This window comes from Dermacentor variabilis, chromosome 6, assembly GCF_050947875.1.
Source record: "Dermacentor variabilis isolate Ectoservices chromosome 6, ASM5094787v1, whole genome shotgun sequence".
In the NCBI taxonomy this organism is placed as follows: domain Eukaryota; kingdom Metazoa; phylum Arthropoda; class Arachnida; order Ixodida; family Ixodidae; genus Dermacentor; species Dermacentor variabilis.
In genome coordinates this window covers 60,366,959-60,390,001 of record NC_134573.1, presented here as the reverse complement: position 1 = coordinate 60,390,001, position 23,043 = coordinate 60,366,959, and the positions used below count along the sequence as shown (strand labels likewise).

The 23,043-nt window shown below is 46.7% G+C and overlaps 1 protein-coding gene across 1 annotated transcript; it reads right to left on the bottom strand.

The window, feature by feature from the left end:
• Nucleotides 1-21,330: 21,330 nt before the first annotated feature.
• On the bottom strand, nucleotides 21,331-22,311 carry LOC142586153 (arylamine N-acetyltransferase-like). The gene has a single exon (XM_075697405.1). The coding sequence runs from the start codon at nucleotides 22,309-22,311 to the stop codon at nucleotides 21,331-21,333; it is 981 nt and encodes a 326-aa protein (XP_075553520.1).
• Between the last annotated feature and the right edge of the window lie 732 nt (nucleotides 22,312-23,043).

The window sequence follows — 23,043 nt, the reverse complement described above, 5'->3', positions numbered from 1 at the left end:
CAGTGTTTGCGCTATACTCACTAATATGATCATGAATAAATGTAATTTCATAAGTACTCATTTATACATGATCTAATATTTGTGTGTTCTTGGCGGCCAACTGCCAGTCCTTACTGACTATGGCATCTTAGTACATGAGCGTTTGACAATCCACTCGCGGAAAAGAACACGGCTGGGCAGTAATCAAATTTTTACATAGAGACCAACCTATACCTGCAGGCCACCATTTGATTTTAAAAATAAAGACTTTTCACCAACTGGTGAGACTTACACAGTCCTGGCTAACGGCCACGTCCTCTGCTACAGAGGACTCCCAGATAGAAAGATATACGGGTAGGATTCCTGATACATAAGGACATAGCGGGCAACATTGATGAATTTTACAGCAATAATGAGAGGGTAGCAGTAGTCGTAATAAAACTTAATAACCAGTATAGGTTGAAGGTGGTACAAGCCTACGCTCCAGTCTCGAGTCATGATGATGATGAAGTAGATCAGTTTTATGAAGACATGGAATTAGCCACAAGGAAAGCGCAAACTCCGTATACTGTAGTAATGGGCGACTTCAATGTAAAAGTGGGGAAAAAGCAGGCTGGTGAGCAAGCAATTGGCAACTATGGCGTCGGCTCTAGAAACACTAGAGAAAATGCGTTGGTAGAATTCGCGAAAAGGAATAAGCTACAAATAATGAGCACCTTCTTCAGAAAGCGTAGCAAATAAAAGTTGGCCTGGGCAAGCCCTAATAGTCAAACAAGGAATGAAATCGATTTCTAACTTTCTGCCGATGCCACCATAGTGCAAGGTGTAGAAGTGTTAGGTAGGGCAAAGTGCAGTGATCATAGGTTAGTGAGGTCTAGGATTCACCTGAACCTGAAGATAGAAAAAGTGAAACTAGTCAAGAAGAAACACGCCAATCTAGACACAGTAAGGACGCATTCAGGCTGATGCTTGCAAACAAATATGCAGCCTCAGAACAGCGACATTTAGATGACATATGGGTAATGAATGAAATCTTAACTAGGCTGGCTTCAGAATCAGCACTTGAAGTGGAAGGCAAAGCACTAAGGTAACGAGTAGGCAAGCTCTCGAAAGCAACGAAGGACCTAATACAGGAACGTAAAAGAATAAAACAGGCCAACTCGAGAGACGAGAAAAAATTCGCGGAATTGTCAAAACTGATAAACAAGGAGCAAATAAAGGATATTCGAAATTAAAACTTATGAAACACTGAGGAAGAAGCAGTGATAAATGGACGTAGCATGAAATCAGTGAGAAGAAAACTTCGCATAGGACAAGCCAAGGGATATGAACTAAAAGATAAGCAGGGCTATATCATCAGCAATTTCGAAGATAAAGCGGAAGAATTCTTTAATGACCGGTACAATACCGAGAGCGGCCAGGACACCTCCTTTGGAAAAAGTAATGAACCGATTACAGAGACTCCTTCTATAACTTGCTATGAAGTTTGAAGGGCCTTAGAGAACATGAAAGGAGGAAATGTGGCAGGTGAAGATGAAGTAACCATTGGCTTAATCAAGAATGGAGGAGACATAATGCTTGAAAAGTTTGCCATCCTTGATACGAAAGGACTTACGACTTCAACGGTGCTAGAAAACTTGAAGAATGCTAGCATTACACTATTCCACAAAAACTGAGGCGTTAGAGGATTGAAAAATTATAGGCCCGTTAGCTTTCTTCCAGTATTGTATAAGATATTCACTAAGACAATTTCCAATAGACTAAAGGCAACACGACTGCATTCAACCAAGGGAACAGGCTGGCTTCAGGAAGGGATACTGTACAATGGATCAAATCCATGTAATCAATCAGGCAATCGAGAAATCTGCGGAGTACAATCAACCTCTCTACAATGCTTTCATAGATTACGAAAAAGCATATTATTACGATATTATCGGTAGATACCCGAGAGACGAGCCGCTGCGAGAACGACGACGAAGTGGGTCTGCACCCTTGGCGCGAGTGAATGTCGGCCTTGCGCTCAGGCTCCAGTCCAGTGTAAATAGCCTGTAAATAGCCTCTTTCGTCGGTGTCTTTCCGCACGTAACATTCTGGTGGAGGTCAGCGATTCCCGTCCTCGCCACGGAACTCCGGAGTGGTCGGCACATCGAGCTTTTCACCATGCCCCCCGGTGACGAGCCCGCCGCAAGAACGGCTTCGGCTGGTTCGACTGCTCCAATCGTCACGGTTGCCCAACATCACGACCCTGGTGTTTTCTCTGGCCTGGAGGGACAGGACGTTGACGAATGGGTCAAGGTATACGAACATGCCAGCGCTAATAACAGGTGAGACCCAACGATCATGCTTGCCAATGTCATCTTTTATCTCGGTGGCACCCCACGCGTGTGGCACCAGACGGATGACGACGAGATAACCAGTTGGGACAATTTCAATGTACTCCTCAGCGAACTGTTCGGCGACCCCATTGGCCGCTACGTTGGCGCGTGAAAGGCTCTTGCGCCTCAGAGGCGTACATCTACAGAGGCGTACGTTTCATACATCTTCGACGTCTTGGCTCTATGTCGCAAAGCTGACGATGCTATGTCTTAATCAGATAAAGTGTCCCATGTTCTAAAAGGCATCACCGACGACGCTTTCAATTTGCCTGTTTTCGGCAACGTCTCGACAATCGACGCCATCATTAAAGAATGCCGTCGCCTTGAACAAGCCAAGAGCCGCCGTATCACGCACCACATCACGCGGCTACCCAACACCGCTGCTACGTCGACATGTGAGGGTCGACCGCGTCAGGCCACCACCTGTGACGACGTCACCCGTATTATTCGCCGGGAGCTCGAGGCCGCCTGTTCGCCAACTTCCTCCACGACGCCTGCCGATCCGCCAGCAACTACGATTGCCATGATTCAGGCCCTAGTCGGGCAGAAATTTCAGTTTCGTTCGCCGTCAGTCTCGTTCGCCCAACGCCGCCGCTTCTCTTCGGCGCCTATCGCCTCCCGGGCCCAGCCGGAAAACTAGGCACTGCAGCTTCTGGAGGTGAAGCTGCGTTGTCGACACTGCCCTGAAATCCTCTGCTCACGTTAAACACGAACCAAAACCTTCTTGACGTTGACGTTGATGGCTATCCTGTCACGGCACTCATCGATACAAGGGCACATCTTTCTATTATGAGTGCTGCCTTCCGACGACGACTGAACAGGCTCCTAACACCAGCGTCGGCACGTGTCATCCGCGTTGCGGATGGTGGTACTGTGCCTATCATCGGCGTGTGTACGGCACGTGTTAGCATCGCCGCCCACCACACTCCTGTCCTCTTCACCGCGATTGGTCATTGCCCCCACGACCTCATTCTCGGCCTCGATTTTCTCTCCGCGCATTCTGCTCTTATTGACTGCTCTGCCCTTCGCCTTGAGTTGCCGATTTTCACAAAACTTTTTGACGCACCCCAGTGCCGCCTACGCCTCACCGGCTTTATTCGCCTGCCGCCTAAATCAATAGCCTATATGAACTCTTGTCTTCCCCCCCAGTCCCTGATGGCGAGTACGTCGTCACTCCTCTGCCCGACATTCCACTACAGTAGGACGTTACCGTGCCTCACAGTATACTTACTATTACTGCGAACCGCACTCGCATAACTATCTTTCCCTTTGGATTGGCAAAGCAAATTCTACCGCAAGGTATTTGCCTTGCCAACGTTGATTGTCTCGGCGACCATGACGTGGCAGCGTTATGCACCGATGCTTCTTCCGAGCTCAGCAGGACCATCGTGCCAGCCTCGGCCGCCGATTCCAAGATACAGAAAATGGTTGCGACGTACCTGTCTTCTGCGCAGGCTGAAGACCTTTACCAAGTATTATTGTCCTAGAGATATTTTCGACTTAGACGATCACCCTTTAGGCCAAGGTCAAGCATCGGATTCTTACTGGCGATGCTACTCCTATTCACCGACGACCGTATCGAGTTTCTGCGTCGGAAGGCCGAGTAATTCAAAGCGAAGTCAACAAAATGCTAGACAAAAACATCATTGAGCTTCTTCAAGTCCCTGGGTGTCACCTGTAGTGTTGGTTAAGAAGAGGGATGACACGTGGCGCTTCTGTGTAGACTACCGCCATCTGAACAACATTACTAAGAAGGACGTCTACTCGCTCCCACGTATAAACGACACCCTTGACTGCCTCCACGGTTCCAGCTATTTCTCTTCTATCGATCTTCGTTCTGGATACTGGCAGATTGCTGTTGACGATATGGACAGAGAAAAAAACCGCGTTCATCACACCTGATGGCCTATACCAATTTAAAGTAATGCCGTTTGGATTATGCAACGCCCTTGCCACCTTTGAGCTTATGATGGACTCCTTGCTCCGTGGTTTCAAACGCTCCACTTGTCTCTGCTACCTCGACGACCGTCATCTTCTTTTCGCCCACGTTCGACACTCACCTTGAGCGTCTAACAGCAATACTTGATGTATTTCGAAAGGCGAAGCTGCAACTTCAATCGTTGAAACGTCGTTTCGGCTACCGCCAAATTACTGTTCTGGGGCACCTCGTTGATGCTTCCGGAGTACAGCCTGATCCCGACAAAACTCGCGCTGTCCGAGACTTTCCAAAGATAGCCGCAGACGTTCGATGTTTTGTCGGGCTATGCTCGTACTTTTGTCGTTTTGTTCAAGATTTTGCGGCAATCGCTAGATCCTTCACTAATATTTTGAAGAAAGGCGTACAATTCTCGTGGGGCACTGCAGAAGCCGCCGCCTTCTCTCGTCTCGCCACTCTTCTCTCCTCACCACCCATTCTCGCCCACTTCGACCCTGATGCCCCTACAGAATTGCGTACAGATGCAAGTGGTCATGGCGTAGGTGCCGTCTTAGCCCAGCGTCAGCGTGGCCAGGATCGCGTTATTGGTTATGCAAGCCGCCTCCTCACACCATCGGAGCGCAACTATTCCATTACGGAACGAGAACGCCTTGCTGTAGTCTGGGCGGTTGCGACGTTCCGTCCTTACCTCTACGGTCGCGCTTTTTCCGTAGTCACTGACCATCATGCTCTCTCCTGGCTCTCATCTCTAAAAGATCCTACAGGCCGGCTTGGTCGATGGGCTTTGAGACTACAAGAATTTTCGTATTCTGTGGTTTACAAGTCTGGCCGCCTGCACCAACACGCTGACAGCCTGTCGCGTTACCCTGTTGACGAGCCTGACTCCTCCAATATTACCAGTACTGCTTGTGTATTCTCTTTGTCGCAGCTGCTTTATTTCGCCGACGAGCAACGTCGTGACACCAACATCAGAGGACTCATCGGCCGTTTTGAACACTCTTCAGCCGACGCCTCTCTACGCCTCTTCGTCCTCGGCGACGGTACTCTGTACCGTCGTAACCTTCATCCGGGCGGCTCTGAGTTCCTACTTGTCATACCTAAACACCTCTACTCAACCATTCTAGAAGAGCTCCACGACGCACCAACGGCAGGACGCCTCGGCATATCACGAACCTATGACCGTGTACATGGCCGTTTTTTCTGGCCGGGCCTTGCCCGTTCCGTACGAGGTTACGTCGCCGCTTGTGAACTTTGCCAACGACGCAAGAAGCCTTCTCAGCCCACCGCTGGTTACCTGCAGCCGCTCGACATCCCTGCAGAGCCCTTCCATCGTGTTGGCTTAGACCTTCTCGGCCCATTTCCGAAATCTACATCAGGAAACAAGTGGGTAGCAGTCGCGGCTCACTAGGCGACCCACTACGCCGTAACCCGCGCTCTTCCGACCAGTTGCGCAACTGACGTTGCGGACTTCCTCCTACATGATATCATTTTGATGCATGGTGCTCCACGTCAATTGATTACAGACCGCGGCCGCACCTTTATGGCCAAAGTCATTGACGACATCATGCGTGCCTGCTCAAAACAGCACAAATATACTACCTCCTACCACCCTCAAACGAACGGCCTCACTGAGCGTTTGAACCACACCTTTACGGACATGCTATCCAAATACGTTTCAGACGACCACCCTGACTGGGACCTGCCTCTACCCTACATAACCCTTGCACACAACTCTTCCCGTCTCTAAACTGCCGGCTTTTTCCCGTTTTACCTCTTGTGCGGCCGCGAACCGACGCTACTACTAGACACCGTGCTTCCGTCCACCACAGCTTGAACTAGCGCTTATGCCCGTGATGCAATCGCCCGTGCTGACCATGCTCGTCAACTTGCGCGCGTTTGTCTACAAGTCTCTCAAGACAAGCAGAAGCGACGCTATGGCCCCCGCCACCGTGATGTGCATTTTGCGCCCGGCACCCTCGTGTTGCATTGGTCACCATCGCGTAAAGTTGGCCTTTGTGAGAAACTGCTTTCCTGGTATACCGGCCCATATCGCGTGCTCCGCCAAGTGACCGATGTTACCTATGAAACTGTTCTAGCCAGGCCCACTACGTCCTCCGGTGTGACAACCAGTGACATTGTCCACGTGACCCGACTCAAGCCCTACAACTCTTCACGTGCTTTGGATATTTAAAAGCACCATGACGGCGCTTTTGCCACCAGGAGGTAGTATTACAATATTATCGGCAGATACCCGAGAGACGAGCCGCCGCGAGAACGACGATGGAGTGGGTCTGTGCCCTTGGCGCGAGTGAATGTCGGCCTGGTGCTCTGGCTCCAGTCCAGTGTAAATAGCCTGTAAACAGCCTCTTTCGTCTGTGTCTTTCTACACGTAACAATAAGATTCAGTAGAGATACCAGCAGTCATACATGCACTGCGTAATCAAGGAGTATAGGACGCTAACGTAAATATTTTGGAAGACATCCAGAAAGGTTCCACAGCTGCGCATATTCTCCACAAGTAGGAAGATAACTATAAAGAAAAGGCTCAAGCATGGAGGCACAATCTCTCCAATGTTTTTAGCTGCGGGCTTGTAAGAAGTAGTCAAGTTATTAAATTGTGACGGCTTAGAGGTAAAGATCAACGGCGAATATCTCAGCAACCTTCGGTTTACAGATGACATTGTCCTATTCCGCAATACTGGGGACGAGTTACAACAAATGATTGAGGACCTTAACAGAAAGAGTGTAAGAGTAGGTTAAAGGATCATCATCATCAGCCTGGTTGCGCCCACTGCAGGGCAAAGGCCTCTCCCATACTTCTCCGACAACCCCAGTCATGTACTAATTGTGGCCATGTCGTCCCTGCAAGCTTCTTAAACTCATCCGCCCACGTAACTTTCTCCCGCCACCTGCTACGCTTCCCTTCCCTTGGAATCCAGTCCGTAACCCTTAATGACCATCGGTTATCTTCCCTCCTCATTACATGCCCTGCCCATGCTCATTTCTTTTCCTTGATTTCAACTAAGATGTCATTAACTCGCGCTTGTTCCCTCACCCAATCTGCTCTTTTCTTCTCCCTTAACGTTACACCCATCATTCGTCTTTCCATAGCTCGTTGCGTCGTCCTCAATTTAAGTAGAACTCTTTTCGTAAGCCTCCAGGTTTCTGCCCCGTAGGTGAGTACTGGTAAGACACATGGATGGATGGGTGGATGCAAAACTTTAATGAAGGTTGTGAAGTACGCGACTCAGAGCACTGCGGGCCACTCCCACGTTGGGACAGTCAGGCCATGCCTGACCGCCGCATCATGGGCCCTCTGGACACAGCTATTATACATTTTTCTCCTGAGGGATAATGCCAACCTGCTGTTCATGATCTGAGAACACCTAGCAAACGCACCACAGCCCATTCTTATTCTTCTAATTATTTCCGTCTCATGATCTGGATCCGTGGTCACTACCTGTCCTAAGTAGATGTATTCCCTTGCCAGTTCCAGTGCCTCACTACCTATCGTAAACTGCCGTTCTCTTCCGAGACTGTTAAACATTAGTTTCCTGCAGATTACTTTTTAACTCCCCCTTCTGCTGTGCCTGGGCAGGTCAGTGAACATGCATAGCAATCGGTCCCCTGAGTTTCTAAGGCGATATCATCAGCGAATCGCAGGTCACTAAAGTATTCTCCATTAACTCTTATCCCCAATTCTTCCCAATCCAGGTCTCTGAATACCTCCTGTAAATACGCTGTGAATAGCATAGGAGAGATCGTATCTCCCTGCCTGACGCCTTTCTTTATTGGGACTTTGTTGCTTTCTTTATGGAGGACTACGGTGGCTGTGGAGCCGCTATAGTTATCTTTCAGTATTTTTACATACCGCTCGTCTACACGCTGACGTTGTATTGGCTCCATGACTGCTGAGGTTTCGACAGAATCAAACGCTTTCTCGTAATCAATGAAAGGTACATGTAATGGTTGGTTATATTCTCTATCACCTGATCGTTAGTGTGAATATGGTCTATTGTTGAGCAGCCTTTACAGAATCCTGCCTGGTTCTTTGCTTGACAGGAGTTTAAGGTGTTCCTGATTCTGTTTGCGACTAACTTAGTAAATAGTTTGTAGGCAACTGACAGTAAGCTGATCGGTCTATAAGTTTTCAAGTCTTTGGCGACCCCTTTCTTATGGATTAGGATTATGTTAGCGTTCCTCCAAGATTCCGGTAAGCCCGAGGTCATGAGGCATTGCGTATACAGGGTGGCCAGTTTTTCTAGAACAATCTGCCTACCATGCTTCAACAAATCTGTTGTTACCGGATCCTCCCCAGGTGCCTTCCCCCTTTGCATAGCTCCCAAGGCTTTCTTTACTTCTTCCGGCATCAGTTGTGGGGTTTCGAATTCCTCTATACCATTCTCTCTTCCATTATCGTCGTGGGTGCCATTGGTACTGTATAAATCTCTATATAACACCTCAGTCACTTCAACTATCTCATCCATATTAGTAATGATATTGCCGGCTTTGTCTCTTAACGCATACATCTGATTCTTGCCTATTCCTAGTTTCTTCTTCACTGCTTTTACGCTTCTTCCGTTCCTGAGACCATGTTCAATTCTATCCACATTATACTTCCTTATGTCAGCTGTCTTACGCTTGTTGATTAACTTGCAAAGTTCTGCCAGTCCTATTCTAACTGTAGTGTTAGAGGCTCTCACACATTGGCGTTTCTTGATCAGATCTTTCGTCTCCTGTGATACCTTACTGGCATCCTGTCTAACGGAGTTACCACCGACTTCTATTGCACACTCCTTAATGGTGCCCACAAGATTGTCGTTCATTGCTTCAACACTAACGTCCTCTTCCTGAGTTAATGCCGAATACCTGTTCTGTATCTTGATCTGGAATTCCTCTATTTCCCCTCTTACCGCTAATTCATTGATCGGCTTCTTATGTACCAGTTTCTTCCGTTCCCTTCTCAGGTGTAGGCTAATTCGAGTTCTTATCATCCTATGGTCACTGCAGCGCATCTTGCCGAGCACGTCCACATCTTGTATGATGCCAGGGCTAGCGCAGAGTATAAGGTCTATTTCATTTCTAGTCTGGCCGGTCGGGTTTCTCCACGTCCACTTTCGGCTATCCCGCTTGCGTAAGAAGGTATTCATTATCCGCATTTTATTCTGTTCCGCAAACTCTACTAATAACTCTCCCCTGCTATTCCTAGTGCCTATGCCATATTCCCCCACTGACTTGTCTCCAGCCTGGTTCTTGCCTACCTTGGCATTGAAGTCGCCCATTAGTATATTGTATTTTGTTTTCACTCTACCCATCACCGATTCCACGTCCTTATAGAAGCTTTCGACTTCCTGGTTATCATGACTGGATGTAAGGGCGCAGACCTGTACGACCTTCATTTTGTACCTCTTATTAAGTTTCACAAGACCTGCCACGCTCTCGTTAATGCTATAGAATTCCTGTATGTTACCATCTATATTCTTATGAATCAGGAATACGACTCCTAGTTCTCGTCTCTCCGCTAAGCCTCGGTAGCACAGGACGTGCGCGCTTTTTAGCACTGTATATGCTTATTTTGGCCTCCTAACTTTACTGAGCCCTATTATATCCGATTTACTGCCCTCTAATTCCTCCAATAGCACTGCCAGACTTGCCTCGCTAGATAAAGTTCTAAGGTTAAACGTTGCCAGGTTCAGATTCCAATACGCCCTGTTCGGATCCAGGGATTCTTAGCACCCTCTGCTGCGTCACAGGTCTGACCGCCGGCGTGGCCAGTTGCTTCGCAGCTGCTGGGGACTGAGAACCGGGGTTTGATTGTTGTATTCATATAGGAGGTTGTGGCCAAGTATTGCACCAGGGTGGCTTATCCTGCTCTGGTGAGGGAGTGCGTTCCCGGTTCTGGTCACCGGGATCAGGCCACACTCCAGGCTTGTTTATGCAATTTTATCAACATGCGGATTTTTTTAATCCGCCGGAAAATTGCACGGCACCGGATTCAGACCACGGTCCTCTTGCACGCGAGGCGGATGCGCTACCTCTGCGCCACCGTAGCACTATGACACCTAGGACAATTACTCACAGGGGACCCTGATCATGAGAAGGAAATTTACAGAAAAATGAAATTGGGTTGGAGCGCATACGGCAGAAATACTCAGATGCTTACTGGAAGCTTACCATTACCAGTAAAATGAAAGCTGTACAATGAGTGCATTCTATGGGTGCTAACTTATGGGGCAGAAACTTGGAGCCTTACAAAGAAGCTCGAAATCAAATTATGGAACACACAGAGCGTTGGAACGAAGAACGATAGGCGTAACGTTAAGGGAAAGGGGGAGAGCGGTGAGGACCAGAGAGCAAACGGGCATAGCCGATATTCTAATCGAATCGACATAAAGAGAAAGAAATGGAGCTGAGCAGGTCATGTAATGCGTAGGATAGATAAGCGGTGGACCGTTAGGCTTACAAATGGGTGCCAAGAGAAGGGAAACGTGGTCGAGGGCGGCAAAAGACTAGGTGGGGTGATGAAATTAACAAATTCGCACACGGAAGTTGGAATCTGTCGGCGCAGCACAGGGCTAATTGGAGATCGGGGGGAGAGGCGTTGGTCCTGCAGTGGACTTAAGATGGGTTCGTGGTGATGTACCGCATGCAGAATCATCTTCTACTGCTTGAGCATGCATTGAGCAAAATGCTTCTATATTGAATTGAATTCCGGGTTTTAACGTGTAAAAACCACCATTTAATATGAGGCAGGACATAGTGCGTCACACCGGATTAATTTTGACACGAGGGGATCTGTAACGCGCTCCCATTGCACGCGACACCGGCATTTTTGCATGTGGCCCCCATGGAAAAGCGGCCGCCGCGGCAGGGATTTGATCCCGTGACCTCATGCTTAGCAGCACAACACCATAGCCGCTTCGCCACCGCGGCGGGTGATTCTATATCGAGAATCTTTGAAATATCACAGTTACGTATTTACTGAATTGGCCCATAGTTAATTTCGCTCGGTATCCGTTTGTTACATAGAACCTATTTTACACGTATGCCGTAACATTCAGCATAGGACCTTTCTTTTATGTTTGTCATACACTCTTGTCATATCTTGTCACTTTTGGTGCATACCAAGACTTAGGCGGCTGTTTCATGACCTACATGACACGTACGTACTGACACTCATGGCCTATCATTTGTGTTCCTCATACGCTCTTGTCACACTATGCCAAGTTCGCTACATACCAGCTTAACCAAATGACCATGAGAGCACCAAGAAGTAGGCAGCTGTTTCGGGACCTACCTGTCACACATGTCATGATATTCATGCCATGACCCATTATTTATGCTCGTCACACACTCTTGCCATGCTCTGCCAATTCTGGCACATGCTAAGACGTGGAAGACTGTTTCATGACCTATATAAGACGCACGTCATGACAATCATGTCATGACCTATCATTTATGTTCGTCATATACTGTTGTTATACTGTGCCAATTTTGGTACAACCAACTTAACGCAATGACCATGAGAACACCAAGACGTAGCTGGCTGTTTCCTGACGTACATGACGCACGTCATAGTATTCATGTCGCAACCGCTCATTTATATTCGTCATACACACTTGTCATACTATGCCGATTTCGGTACATACCAAGATGTAGGCGGCACTTTCATGAGCTACATGACACGCACGTCATAACATTCATGTGATCACCTATTAGTTATGTTCATCATACGCTCTTGTCATACTCCGCCGATTTTTGTACATGCCAAGTAAAGAAACGACCACGAAAGCACCAAGACGTTGGCGGCCAGATAGATACAAAGTGGCCAACGTTCAGCAAGAAGTGGTTCGCATTTAAAATGAAGGTGGGGCCTGTGACCGATGCTTCACGCGATTCTCGAGCTCAGGCATGGGAGAACGCACGGAAGGAATTTCGCTTGCGGAGGCTAGAGGGTGCAAGTGGAGAGGGTGTCTCTCTGTCAGTGGTGATCGCCTCCTGAACTCATGGGTTAACGGCAGTGAAATATTCCCATCTTGGCTATTAATGTACCAATATGAAAATTCTTGTGGTAGAACGCTCCCTATCAGACACGCAACAATTTCCAGCGCATAACCGAAATTTGCTATGTGGCCTGGCGAGGAGCCTTTTAAGTGAGGACGAAGAATACGTTTAAGGACCCCTTTCCAAAATAAGAGCAGCGATAAATATGTTCCTATGGTAATTTTTTTAGTATCCTTCTTTTTGAAGGGTAACTAATAGTGCTAGCATTTCTTGCCTTCTGCCGTAATTGAACTAGGTAATAACAAACAAACTGTACGTAGCGCATTTTTATATTATTGTTAACTCTGCTGCTAATCCAGGCTTATGATAAAAATAATTTGAATATTCATGCAAATCCAGCGCAGCCGTGCCAAGAAATGGATCGCATAGTCCTCCGCTATCTAAGGGAGGGACATGCTCTACTGGCCGCATAATAGCATGCCTTATTCTTATGTATGGACCTTCGATTTTTTTTGTCCACGTATATTTTCACGCATGACCCGGCTAGGAAGGCCTCATATATGCCTTGGATGTTAACCAGTACACCACTAAGAACGTAGCTATATGCTCCTGGTCGTGATGTTTTGCGGTTGTTTCAATGCCATTCCAGCTTCATGATATCTTACTGTCGTCATTCTGTCGTCGTCCCGCCTTCTATTGTGACCCAATGGATAAGGCTATTCTAGCTTTGTCATCGGACACGTGTCATGCCGTCGCTGTCATACAAACGGCCAGCATTTGATGCAACACTGCCATAATGATTCCAATCCATCATGATCCATAATCCAATCCAATCATGATTCCATAATGAGTTCCAATCGTATTTTAAATAGAAATAAAAATATATATATATGTTACTGCTTTTTTACATCATTTCCCCTTCGGATTTTTGAATGACATGCGGGATACTTACAAATAAAAATATTTATATTGTGAGGGATATAACCTGCTTCAATTGCTGATAGATTAGTTCAATAACGAGTAAGCAGAGATTTGCGCAGATTTTTTTTTCCTTATAACGGGTCCGACAAAATATTTTGCGCAAGTTTAACCTGGTAAAACAAGAAAATCTGTTATATGCAGTGTGCTTTTTGTAAGCTTCGTAATTGACATATCTGCTTTGTAATTACAAACGGAGTTAAATATTTCTTGGTTATTTTCTAGTCCGAGCTGATTCAGCGGCGATTTTGTGCCTTTAGTTCGTGTATGTAACTTTTCTACCCAAATATCATACGCGCGTCAGATTCATCAGCACACCAGATACCGAAATCATAAATTTCTGTTTTGGAAGGCATTTCAGCGCTTGTGTTGTTTACAGTGGGATGAAAGGTATTTCAATTCCTTAAGAATAATCGAAAATTGCGGTTTGTCGGTTTGCGTTTGTGTAGAATGTACAATGTAAAATCCTACATGTTCAACTTGCGATGCCTTGGGCTTGTACTTTGGCTGTGATGAAAATTTCTTATGGTCTCTTTCTCCGCGCAGCTCCAAGTCCCCCACAACGCAGTTCTCATATACATGGATGGATTTTATGAGCGTCCCCTCTGGAACGGGGCGGTGGGTTGCGCTACCAAGCTATTGCTATTATACTGTCTAATGTCCTACCTAGGCTAAAAAAGAAAAGAAAATCCTATGAACTCTCACAACCAAATTTCCTGATCCTCTATTGCGAACTTTGCTTTTGTACGTCTCCGTTTTTTGTCGTTTCCCTACTTTTCTTCCACCAATCTTCCAATCGCCCCTTACTAATCTCTATTACGGATATGTTTACTTTTCCACTGGTATCGCTGAACCCAAGTGCTTCAAGGAGGCCAGTGGTGCCTAAATTGACCGCTGGGTAGACGTCCTCACATTATAGTAAAACATGCTCCATCATTTCCATAGCTTTACCGAAGCAAGCAAATACTTCTTCGTCCTTCTTATATCTCGCTTTGTAGGTGTGTTCTAAGGCATACCGATCTAGCTTCGAAAAGTAATGAGCTTCCTTTGAGTTATTATAAATTGTTTCTTTCCTGATTTCGTTTTTTCCTCTTAAGTAGTTACTCACGGCAGGTTTCTTTTCCATTGCTGCCACCGATGAGATTATTTCAGCCTCTCTGACTTCCCGCTTGACGTTCTTGGTTGCTGTGTTGTCCACCCGATAGGCCGCATACTTGCTGTAAGCTGCCTAGTTCTTTTCCTGCAGTATGAATCAATGTTTTTCCTGTACAGATACCTCAACACTCTCCCAGCCCATTTACTTTCTTCCATATTCCTCAGTCGTTCTTCATAATCAATTGTACTGCGAGCGTCCCTCACTTCCAAACTAGTCCAGCCCATACCACCCTCCACAGTTTCGTTTGTAGTCTTCCCGTGAGCGCCCAATGCGAGGCGTCCCACCTACATTTGGTTTCCATCGAGTCCCGATTGCACGCTTGATTTAAAGCAAACAACCGTATTTCCAAAAGTAAGTCCTGGAACCATTACACCTTTCCTCATACTCCGGAGGACATCGTTCCCATTGTATCCCCATAACGCTCTGTGCTTCATTATGGCTGCGTTTCACTTCCCCTTCACTGTTATTGTTTTTTCATATGTTTCCATATATCTAATGCCTTCGTTTATCCATATACCAAGATATTTATATTCTCTTACCCTAGCTATTTCCTGGTCCTGTATAGTCACTGTCTGTTCACTGTTTCCATTGAATACCATAACACCTGATATTCTAACACTAAATTTCAAACCTAAACTGTTCCTTCCTGTCCACAGATATTAGCGAGACGTTGCAAGTCACTTTGCTTGTTAGCTAGTAACACAATGTCGTCCGCATAAAATAAACCTGGAAGCTGCTGCCCTACTACTGTACCCCCCAGTTTGTATAAGAGATTAAAGCCAACAATACTTCCTTCTAGTGCCCTCTCCATCCTCACCTTGTACATGATAAACAGCAGTGGCGATAAAGGGCACCTCTGCCTCAGTACCTTGTTGATATGAACTTTCTCCTCACTCCTCATTCCTTCCCATTGAACGCAAACGGTATTTTCTAGGTAAATTTCTCTCAAAAGCTGTAGACAATCGTCACCTAACCCTTCCCCTTTCAGAATATCCCACAAAATGTTGCGGTCTACGTTGTCATAGGCTCCTGCGATTTGTAGAAAGGCCACACATAGCGATCTGCTTTCTACTTTTGATATTTCAATACGCGGAGTAAGAACAAATAAGTTATTATCAAAACGTCAGCCTATTCTGAAGCCATTCTGATGTTCCGTCAAAATGCCATTATTCTCTGTCCATGATTGCAGCTTTAATTTGATTGCCTGCAATGCCAGCAGGTATATTACCGATGTAATGGTCAACGGTCTATACGAGTGAATTCTATCTTTCTCCCCCTTACCTTTGTAAATTAAATTCATTCTATTTTGTCGCCAACTGTCTGGTATTCGTTTACCTTTTAAAGTTTTCTCCACTACTTTCAACTAAGCTTCCTTACATTTGGTCCTAGTTCATTGGTCAGCCTAACAGGAACCTCGTCTTGCCCTGTGTCTGTGCACTTAGGAATTTTTCCTTCGGCTTTCTTCAAGTTGAAATTTGTCAGCGCCAGTTAATTTTCCACCTGCGTCTCTTTCATGCTCTTTTTTTCTTCAAATATACCCTCCTCACTGCCTTGGAAACATTAGGATGTTAGTTTTCGGATGTTATTTATTCCCGCTTCCCCTTCCAGATTGTTTTCGTCTAGGATATGTTGCTGTGTTGTTGTTGACTTCCTGCCTAATTATTTTATGTGGTTTCATAATATTTTATGTGCGGCCTTCTTTTTCTCACGTATTTATGACAACCAACGTTCACTTTCACCTTATATCTTTGATTGCACCATACTTTCTACGATAGACAGTGCTCTCTCTATAGTTAGGATCTGCGAAGATATAAAAGGGAAATATATTTTAGCTATGTTTTGACCACAAATATTCTGGAGCAGACACATTATGCGCGCCACATGATTTGAATACATGTACTAATCGCAATCGTAACTAGCTACTGTTGATTGGCGCTCCTGAATGAGATGTCTTCGATTCCCGGCCGTAGCGAGTGCATTGGTATTGAGGAGGAATAAAAGATTTCTTTTGCAAACAGTGCACCGCTTTCTTCGAAAGTGAAATTCAACTAACTAACACGGTACTCCTCAGCTGAAATATTAATTATTGATATATAAATGATATTCCATAAAAGAATTTGGAGGGTTAGAATGAGGTTGGCAGGAAACAAAGTGAAAAGACGCTTGGCCTACTGGAGAGTAGCCCATAACGAAATAGACATCTTACAACTTCCGATCATAAAGCTCCATCATGTGATGCTGTAGAGCTCCAACAAACTTATGCCATTATATGTGTCTACTAGTAGCTTAACGTTCCTCGTTGCCAATCACATTAAGCTTCCAAGTCTGTGACGATATTTTACCCTCTTCTCGCATCACAATTTTTAACTTATGAAAGCTGCATGGAAATGCAAAGAAACCTCCTTCTACAACATTTATGTGAATAGGATTCTGAATGACACCTAAAAAGTAAAGAGAATGCTTGACTATGTCAAGCGACCATGGTTGCTTTACATAGAGTTCCGCACCCTGATATGTGTCGGTGCTCGTGACTTATGAGTGAATAAGTTTTATTGCAGGTCCGGCGAGGACGCGAACTTGTCGGGCACCCGGCTAATCCCACGTCGGGACCGGCAGGTCTAGCCCACCGGCCCGGTCGCGGGCACGCCGGACGGCCAGGATTTGCTTCTTTAGAGCGGGGCTACGTAGAAGCGAGTCCCACTCCTTGACGAACTTGCGGTATGTCGACTCGCACTCCCAGAGCATGTGAGGTAGAGTGGAGGTCTGGCCGCCGGATGGGCAGGGCTCGTCGCGGTACACGTCGGGGTAAGCCTCGTGGAGAGCACACAGACACGGATATGTGCTGGTCTGTAGAAGCCAAAGCGAAACAGCTAGCGCCCTATTCAACTTGGGTTGAGGGGGTGGAAATACCATTCAGGACATGTAGAAATATTTAATAATCTCGTTCTGAGCAGCGGGAGCGTCCCTGTGATGGTAGAGTGGAGGGGAGTCAGTGCTCCTTATAGAGGACGCGGGGTCGGTGAGGTCACGCGCAGCGTCGCGAGCAGGCTGATTGAGTTTCGGGGGAGCACCCTCGACCGATCCTATGTGAGCGGGAAACGATTGAATTGAATGGTTTGTGCGAGTATGTGGACTCGAGCCGCTAAGAAGACGAACAGCTTCCTTGGCGATGCAACCTTTCTGAAAAGCCCTTACTGCCGTTTTGGAATCACTATAGATTTCGGACCCACGACCGTCTAGAAGGACGAGGGCGATGACGACTTGCTCGGCGACTCCGGGGTCTGAAGTGCGAATCCAGGCGCTACTGGAAATTTTTCCGCTCGAGTCGACCACAACGACGGCAAAGCCAATGCGATAACGAGGTCAGGTATTACATTCTGAACCTATCTTGTCCATTCATACAAAAAAAATGAAAGAAAGAATGAGCCAGCTTCAGGAACGCCAGCGGGCTCTTAGCATGAGTACCGTCATTTTTTTGTGAACGACTTGCCCGTCACGCACGCGTCATCTTCGTTGGCCTCCCAACTGTATGCACAAGCCCCACCACGGCTAAAGCCTCTGTACGTCGCTACACCGTGGACATACATTGAACATTAGGATTGCACCATAGTGTTGTAGTCAGCGCGGCGAATACCTAAGTGCACGTGGTCGCAGGAACCTGAGTTCAGATTCAAATGGCAACTCGCCATGGTAGGTTAGTAGCTATGGCATTGCGCTGCTGAGCCAGCCTTCACGGTTGTGATCCCGGCAGCACCGACAGCATTTCAAAGGGGGGGGGGCACAATGAAAAATTGCTCGCTTACGTAAATTTAGGTGAATGTTAGAAAGCATCAGATGCGCAAATTTATCATTTCCTATATTGGAGTCCCCTGTTACAGTATGGGGCCCCTCACAGCCAGATTGAGGGTATGACATGACTCCACAACTTAATCTTAAAATCCGCATGGTAGTGGTAGGGAATGTTTTGTGAACGTTCGCATGTAACGGCTAACGTATTGCAGCAACTTGGGCATCACACAGCTAAATAAAACCCTTCAATGCTGTGCATTTTCCATTAGCAGGTCATGCGTCACTTATGAGCAGCTTTTATTTATGCAAGTCTGTCCGCATTCATTACGACATAGGTGAATGCATACAGTTGGCTCATCAATTCACTCAGGATCCTACTAAAATTTCGACCAGGGATTGTGAGTATATACAAATAAATAAAAAAATTATGGAGAATAAAGCCGCGTTCACTGGCACTACTCTGTGGGTCATCAAGCCGTACTGTATAATGCAGTTTCCTGGAGCTGGCTTCATCTACAAAGATATCTTTAGCATCTCTCTGCAGGTATCACTGCACAAAATGTGTACCCTATAGAGCTACTTAGCGACGATTCTGAAAGTGTAAAACAAAATAATGGGTCCAAAAGGGACTGTTTCGGAAAGGGTAAAATGTCACAATGGATGATAACGAGTAGAGTAAATGTATTTTCTATACGCTTAAGGTCGCCTTAGAAGGCAAAGCATGCGTGCGAGAGTATGGTCTTTTTGTTCGTTTGAGACGTAGTGTTTTGTAAGTCATAAACCGGAAGACTGTAACTAATGGTGCGTCCGACATCTCCCTCCAAAATGTTTCTTACAGGACGTTAGACAAATCCGGCAGTGGTCCGCGGAGGTCACCGTGCGGTGAGCTCCGCGGACCACTGTTCAAGTGGCGTTCAGTTCTCGCTCGAGAACCGACGCAAGTGGGCCTCCCGCACCATTTGATTTATCGCTAAGACCGTCCGGCACTATGCTGCCGCGTGTGAGTCGTGTCGACGCCGAAAAAGACAAGCTGTGCGTCCTCCTGGTCTGCTGCAGCCTTTGGGTATACCGACCGGCCCTTTTTTTCGCTATAACGTTGATGTTCTCGGACCATTTCCTATATCACATGAAAGAAATAGGTTGTTTGCCATCGCTACAGATTATACAACCTGCTATGCCATTACTAGAGCCCTACCGACCAGTTGCGCTACAGACATCGCTGACCTCTTGCTTCACAACGTCATCTTACACCGCCATGCAACTCACCAACTTCTCACCGAACGCTGAAGATACTTTCTTTTCAAAGTCATAGGCAACCTACGTCGATCATGTGCAACTAAACACAAGCTTACTATCGCTGATCATCCGCAAACTAACGGTCTTACCAAGTGCCTGAACCACAGATTAACTGAAATGCTAGCAATGTATGTTTCTTCCAATAATCGCCACTGGTACTCTGTTCTACCATTTGTCACGCTCTCCTACAATTCCTCGCGCCTCGACACAGCTAGCTACTCACCCTTCTGTCTCCTCTGGGGCCGTGAGCCGATTTTGCCTTTCGAGACTCTCCTTTCGACCACAGTCGGCTCGCCGACAGAGTACACTCGGGATGCCATAGCCACAGTGACCCATAGCCACAGCGGCCCGCATTCGTCTTTCTGCTTCGCAGACATGCCAGAAGTGCCGTTACGACCAGTGACATCGCGACGTGGAGTACGAACCAGGTGCTCTTGTGCTAGTTTGGTCTCCAACTCGGCGTGTTGGTCTTTCGGAGCAACTCCTCTCGCGATACTACGACCCTTACCGCATTCTTCGCCAGGTGACCCCTGTTACATATCATGCGTCTCCACTGGGTGCCACCCGGCCTTCACCTCTCTCTGACATCATCCACGTCAGCCGTCTCAAACCGTACCTTTCTCAGACCGATGAGCCACACCAATAATGTGCTTTTTCCGATGGGGGTGACGTCACAGTTTGTAATGTGGAAAGAAGAGGACGCTGATGGTGTCCTTGGAGACGAAGATAAAGAGTTGAGTTTCTTTCGCTGCTCTAGGCTGGCTGGCTCCGCTATTAAAAAAGCTATCTGTGAATAGCCTGTATGCTTCTTCCTTCCCATAACAATATTACTGTTTCTGCTTCTTGATAAGAATCCTGCAAAGCACATTGTGGTTCCTGCTGCGATCACCGCTGCACATCAAAATGATTGGAGCAGTAAGCCCATAACGCAGGGTCCTTAACTCTGCCTGACTAAAACTAACACTATATAAAACGCTCTTCACGTCCAAGCTTGAGTAGGCCTCTTGTATCTGTGACCACCCTTCATCAGTGCTCATCTCTCCTCTTGTGCCTATACAGAGCCGTCCAAATCGTTTTATATATTTTTTCAATTATTCTTGTACTTCCAGCGTTTCTGTGATGAAGCCCTCCTTGATCTTGCTGATCTCTACTGCAGAACAATTGCCCGTCTCAGACTTTTTCATAAAACTTTTCTCTAACCATTATCTTAAGAACGCTCTTGCTGCTGCGCCAGAAAGAAGAGTCTGCTCATGGGCAGATCATCGCTTTAAAGCTGAAGTGCCAAGCAGCTGCACGAACTTCTTCTTTCATTCATTTGTGTCAAAGACTTCATGAGAATGAAGTCACCTGCCCGTATGCATTGCTAGAAAGCTGGATAAATGTTTAAAAAATACGTCTGCAATACCATCCTACAAACACACCACTCCTCTGTAACTCCACAATGACATTCAGGGTATTTTATATGAATCAAAAATAAAGATAAATGAATAAATAAATAAGTAAATAAACAAACAAACACATATTTGCAAAATTTCAGCGGCACTGCACGTAATATTTATATTGAGTGGACGGTGATTCAAATTTTACCTATGATAAGTAAATACAACAGACAAGTGGGACTAAGGAAAGACGACCAGATACTGATGTGCAGCGAACTAGCCCAAGTAAGCCCTCCTGTGCAGCATATTTATCCTACACCAGGCCATTTCAAATGTATGTTACACGACATTTATTTGCTCAATATTGCAGAAAACGCGGTGCCGATATAACAAAATATGCTTTCCCCCCAGTTTATCTCCTTCTACCATACTGCATTTCTAAATAACGCTCTTAATCCGGGACCTGAGGAGGTCGAGGCTCATGTCAGGATTCAGCTTTAAAGCAAACTCGCTGTCGAAGAGACGAAGAACGTCTTCGACGTCCGTGATGCGACGCTGCTCCACTTGCCCGATGGTCGAGCGGCAACAGAAGCGACCGTCCACTAGCGTCAGCCACGAATCGCCATCGAAGCTCCCCACCATGAGCACGTGACGGAACAGTGATCGTGGGTGCAGCGTGATGTACCATTGCATTGGGAAGATGTCGATCCAATTTTGCGGCCGAGGAAACACGTGGTACAAGGGACGCCAACTCGCCGATGAGCCCCCGCTTCTTGTCGACTTGATGGCCACCTCAATGTTTCCTTGTTCGTCGAGTCTGCGCATACGATAAGGATCCGCCTCGCCTTCCACAGGCAGCGCTTTGAACGGGTTGGGCCCGCCGAAGCCGACGTCGGCGAAGTACTCTCCCTCCTCGCCCAGGTCGACGCATAAAAGCACGTGTCCCAGCGGAGTGAGTGGCGTCTCCAATGGACGCCCCCAGCGGATTCTGGCAACCCGAATGTTGAATTTGAAGCCTAGCGTGAGCAGGAGCCTGCCGAATATGTTATTGAGCTCCATGCAGATGCCACCACGACGTTGCTCAATCACCTTGCGGAACACCGAGTCGTCATCTAGCGGTGACTGATGGCCGACGAACACGTCTATGTCTTGGAAAGGAATCCGTTCAACGTGGGCCTCGATGAGGGTGTTCAAGGTGGTCAAGTCCTTTACTTTCAGGGCACTGGGCTGTAGCTTCAGAACATCAAGATAAAGGAGAAGCTCTTCCGAGCTAAATGGTCCCATGCGGTAGCCACCCAAGTCTATCTTTCGCTTGGTCGATGCGGCGAAGAGCTCTGGGTCTGGTTGCTCGAAGGACTCACCATTTTGGCAGCCGCAGTCAAGGTTTTCTGGCGGTGAAAAAAGCGCTGGACTTGTCATGTCTCTTTTTGGGAAGTTTAGTCTGTCGAACTACCGCAAATTCGGAACGTCGTGTGCGCACGTTTGCATGAGTACCATCCTTTCTGTCTCACTTGTACATGCCCTGACTAATAATAATATATACGTTTGCCTTCGTTTTCCGTTCCCCCTCTGCTCTTCCTAGAGCATTTGAGCGCCTGCCCCTTTCTGTATATAGAGTTAAAGAGTAGGATGTAAATAACTACATACACGCAGGCAGACTTCTCAGGTTTCTTGCAGTAAGTTTATTTCTCTCTCCCAAGCGAACGTGGTTCCTTTTTTTGCGCTCAAGTTACACTGCGGGTTCCGAACAACTAATTCCGAACTATGAATGTTTCATGACTCGCCATGCACACCGGAAATGTGAATCGGATAGTAGTATGACTTTTTATGTATAGTCTGTAGTTCTGCTTTATCTAACATATTTGTGTTAAAAGGCTCCAGCACCGCGTCTACAGTGCAAAATCGGGCCCTCTATTGCTGAGTTTTTTTCTTTCCTTTCGCGGGGGACACACGGCAACCTCTAAAAGAAACGAACATAACATACGACTATCGGTTATACTAGAATGACAGCAAACCTTAAACAGGAAAGAAAGCAGAAGCAAACATAGACAAAGGGACCGGAAGGTGGCCAGCTGCCTTCCTACCGCTTTGTCTATGTTTGCTTTTCGAATTTTCTCTGTTTCATCTTGGGTGACATTCTCCTAGCATAAC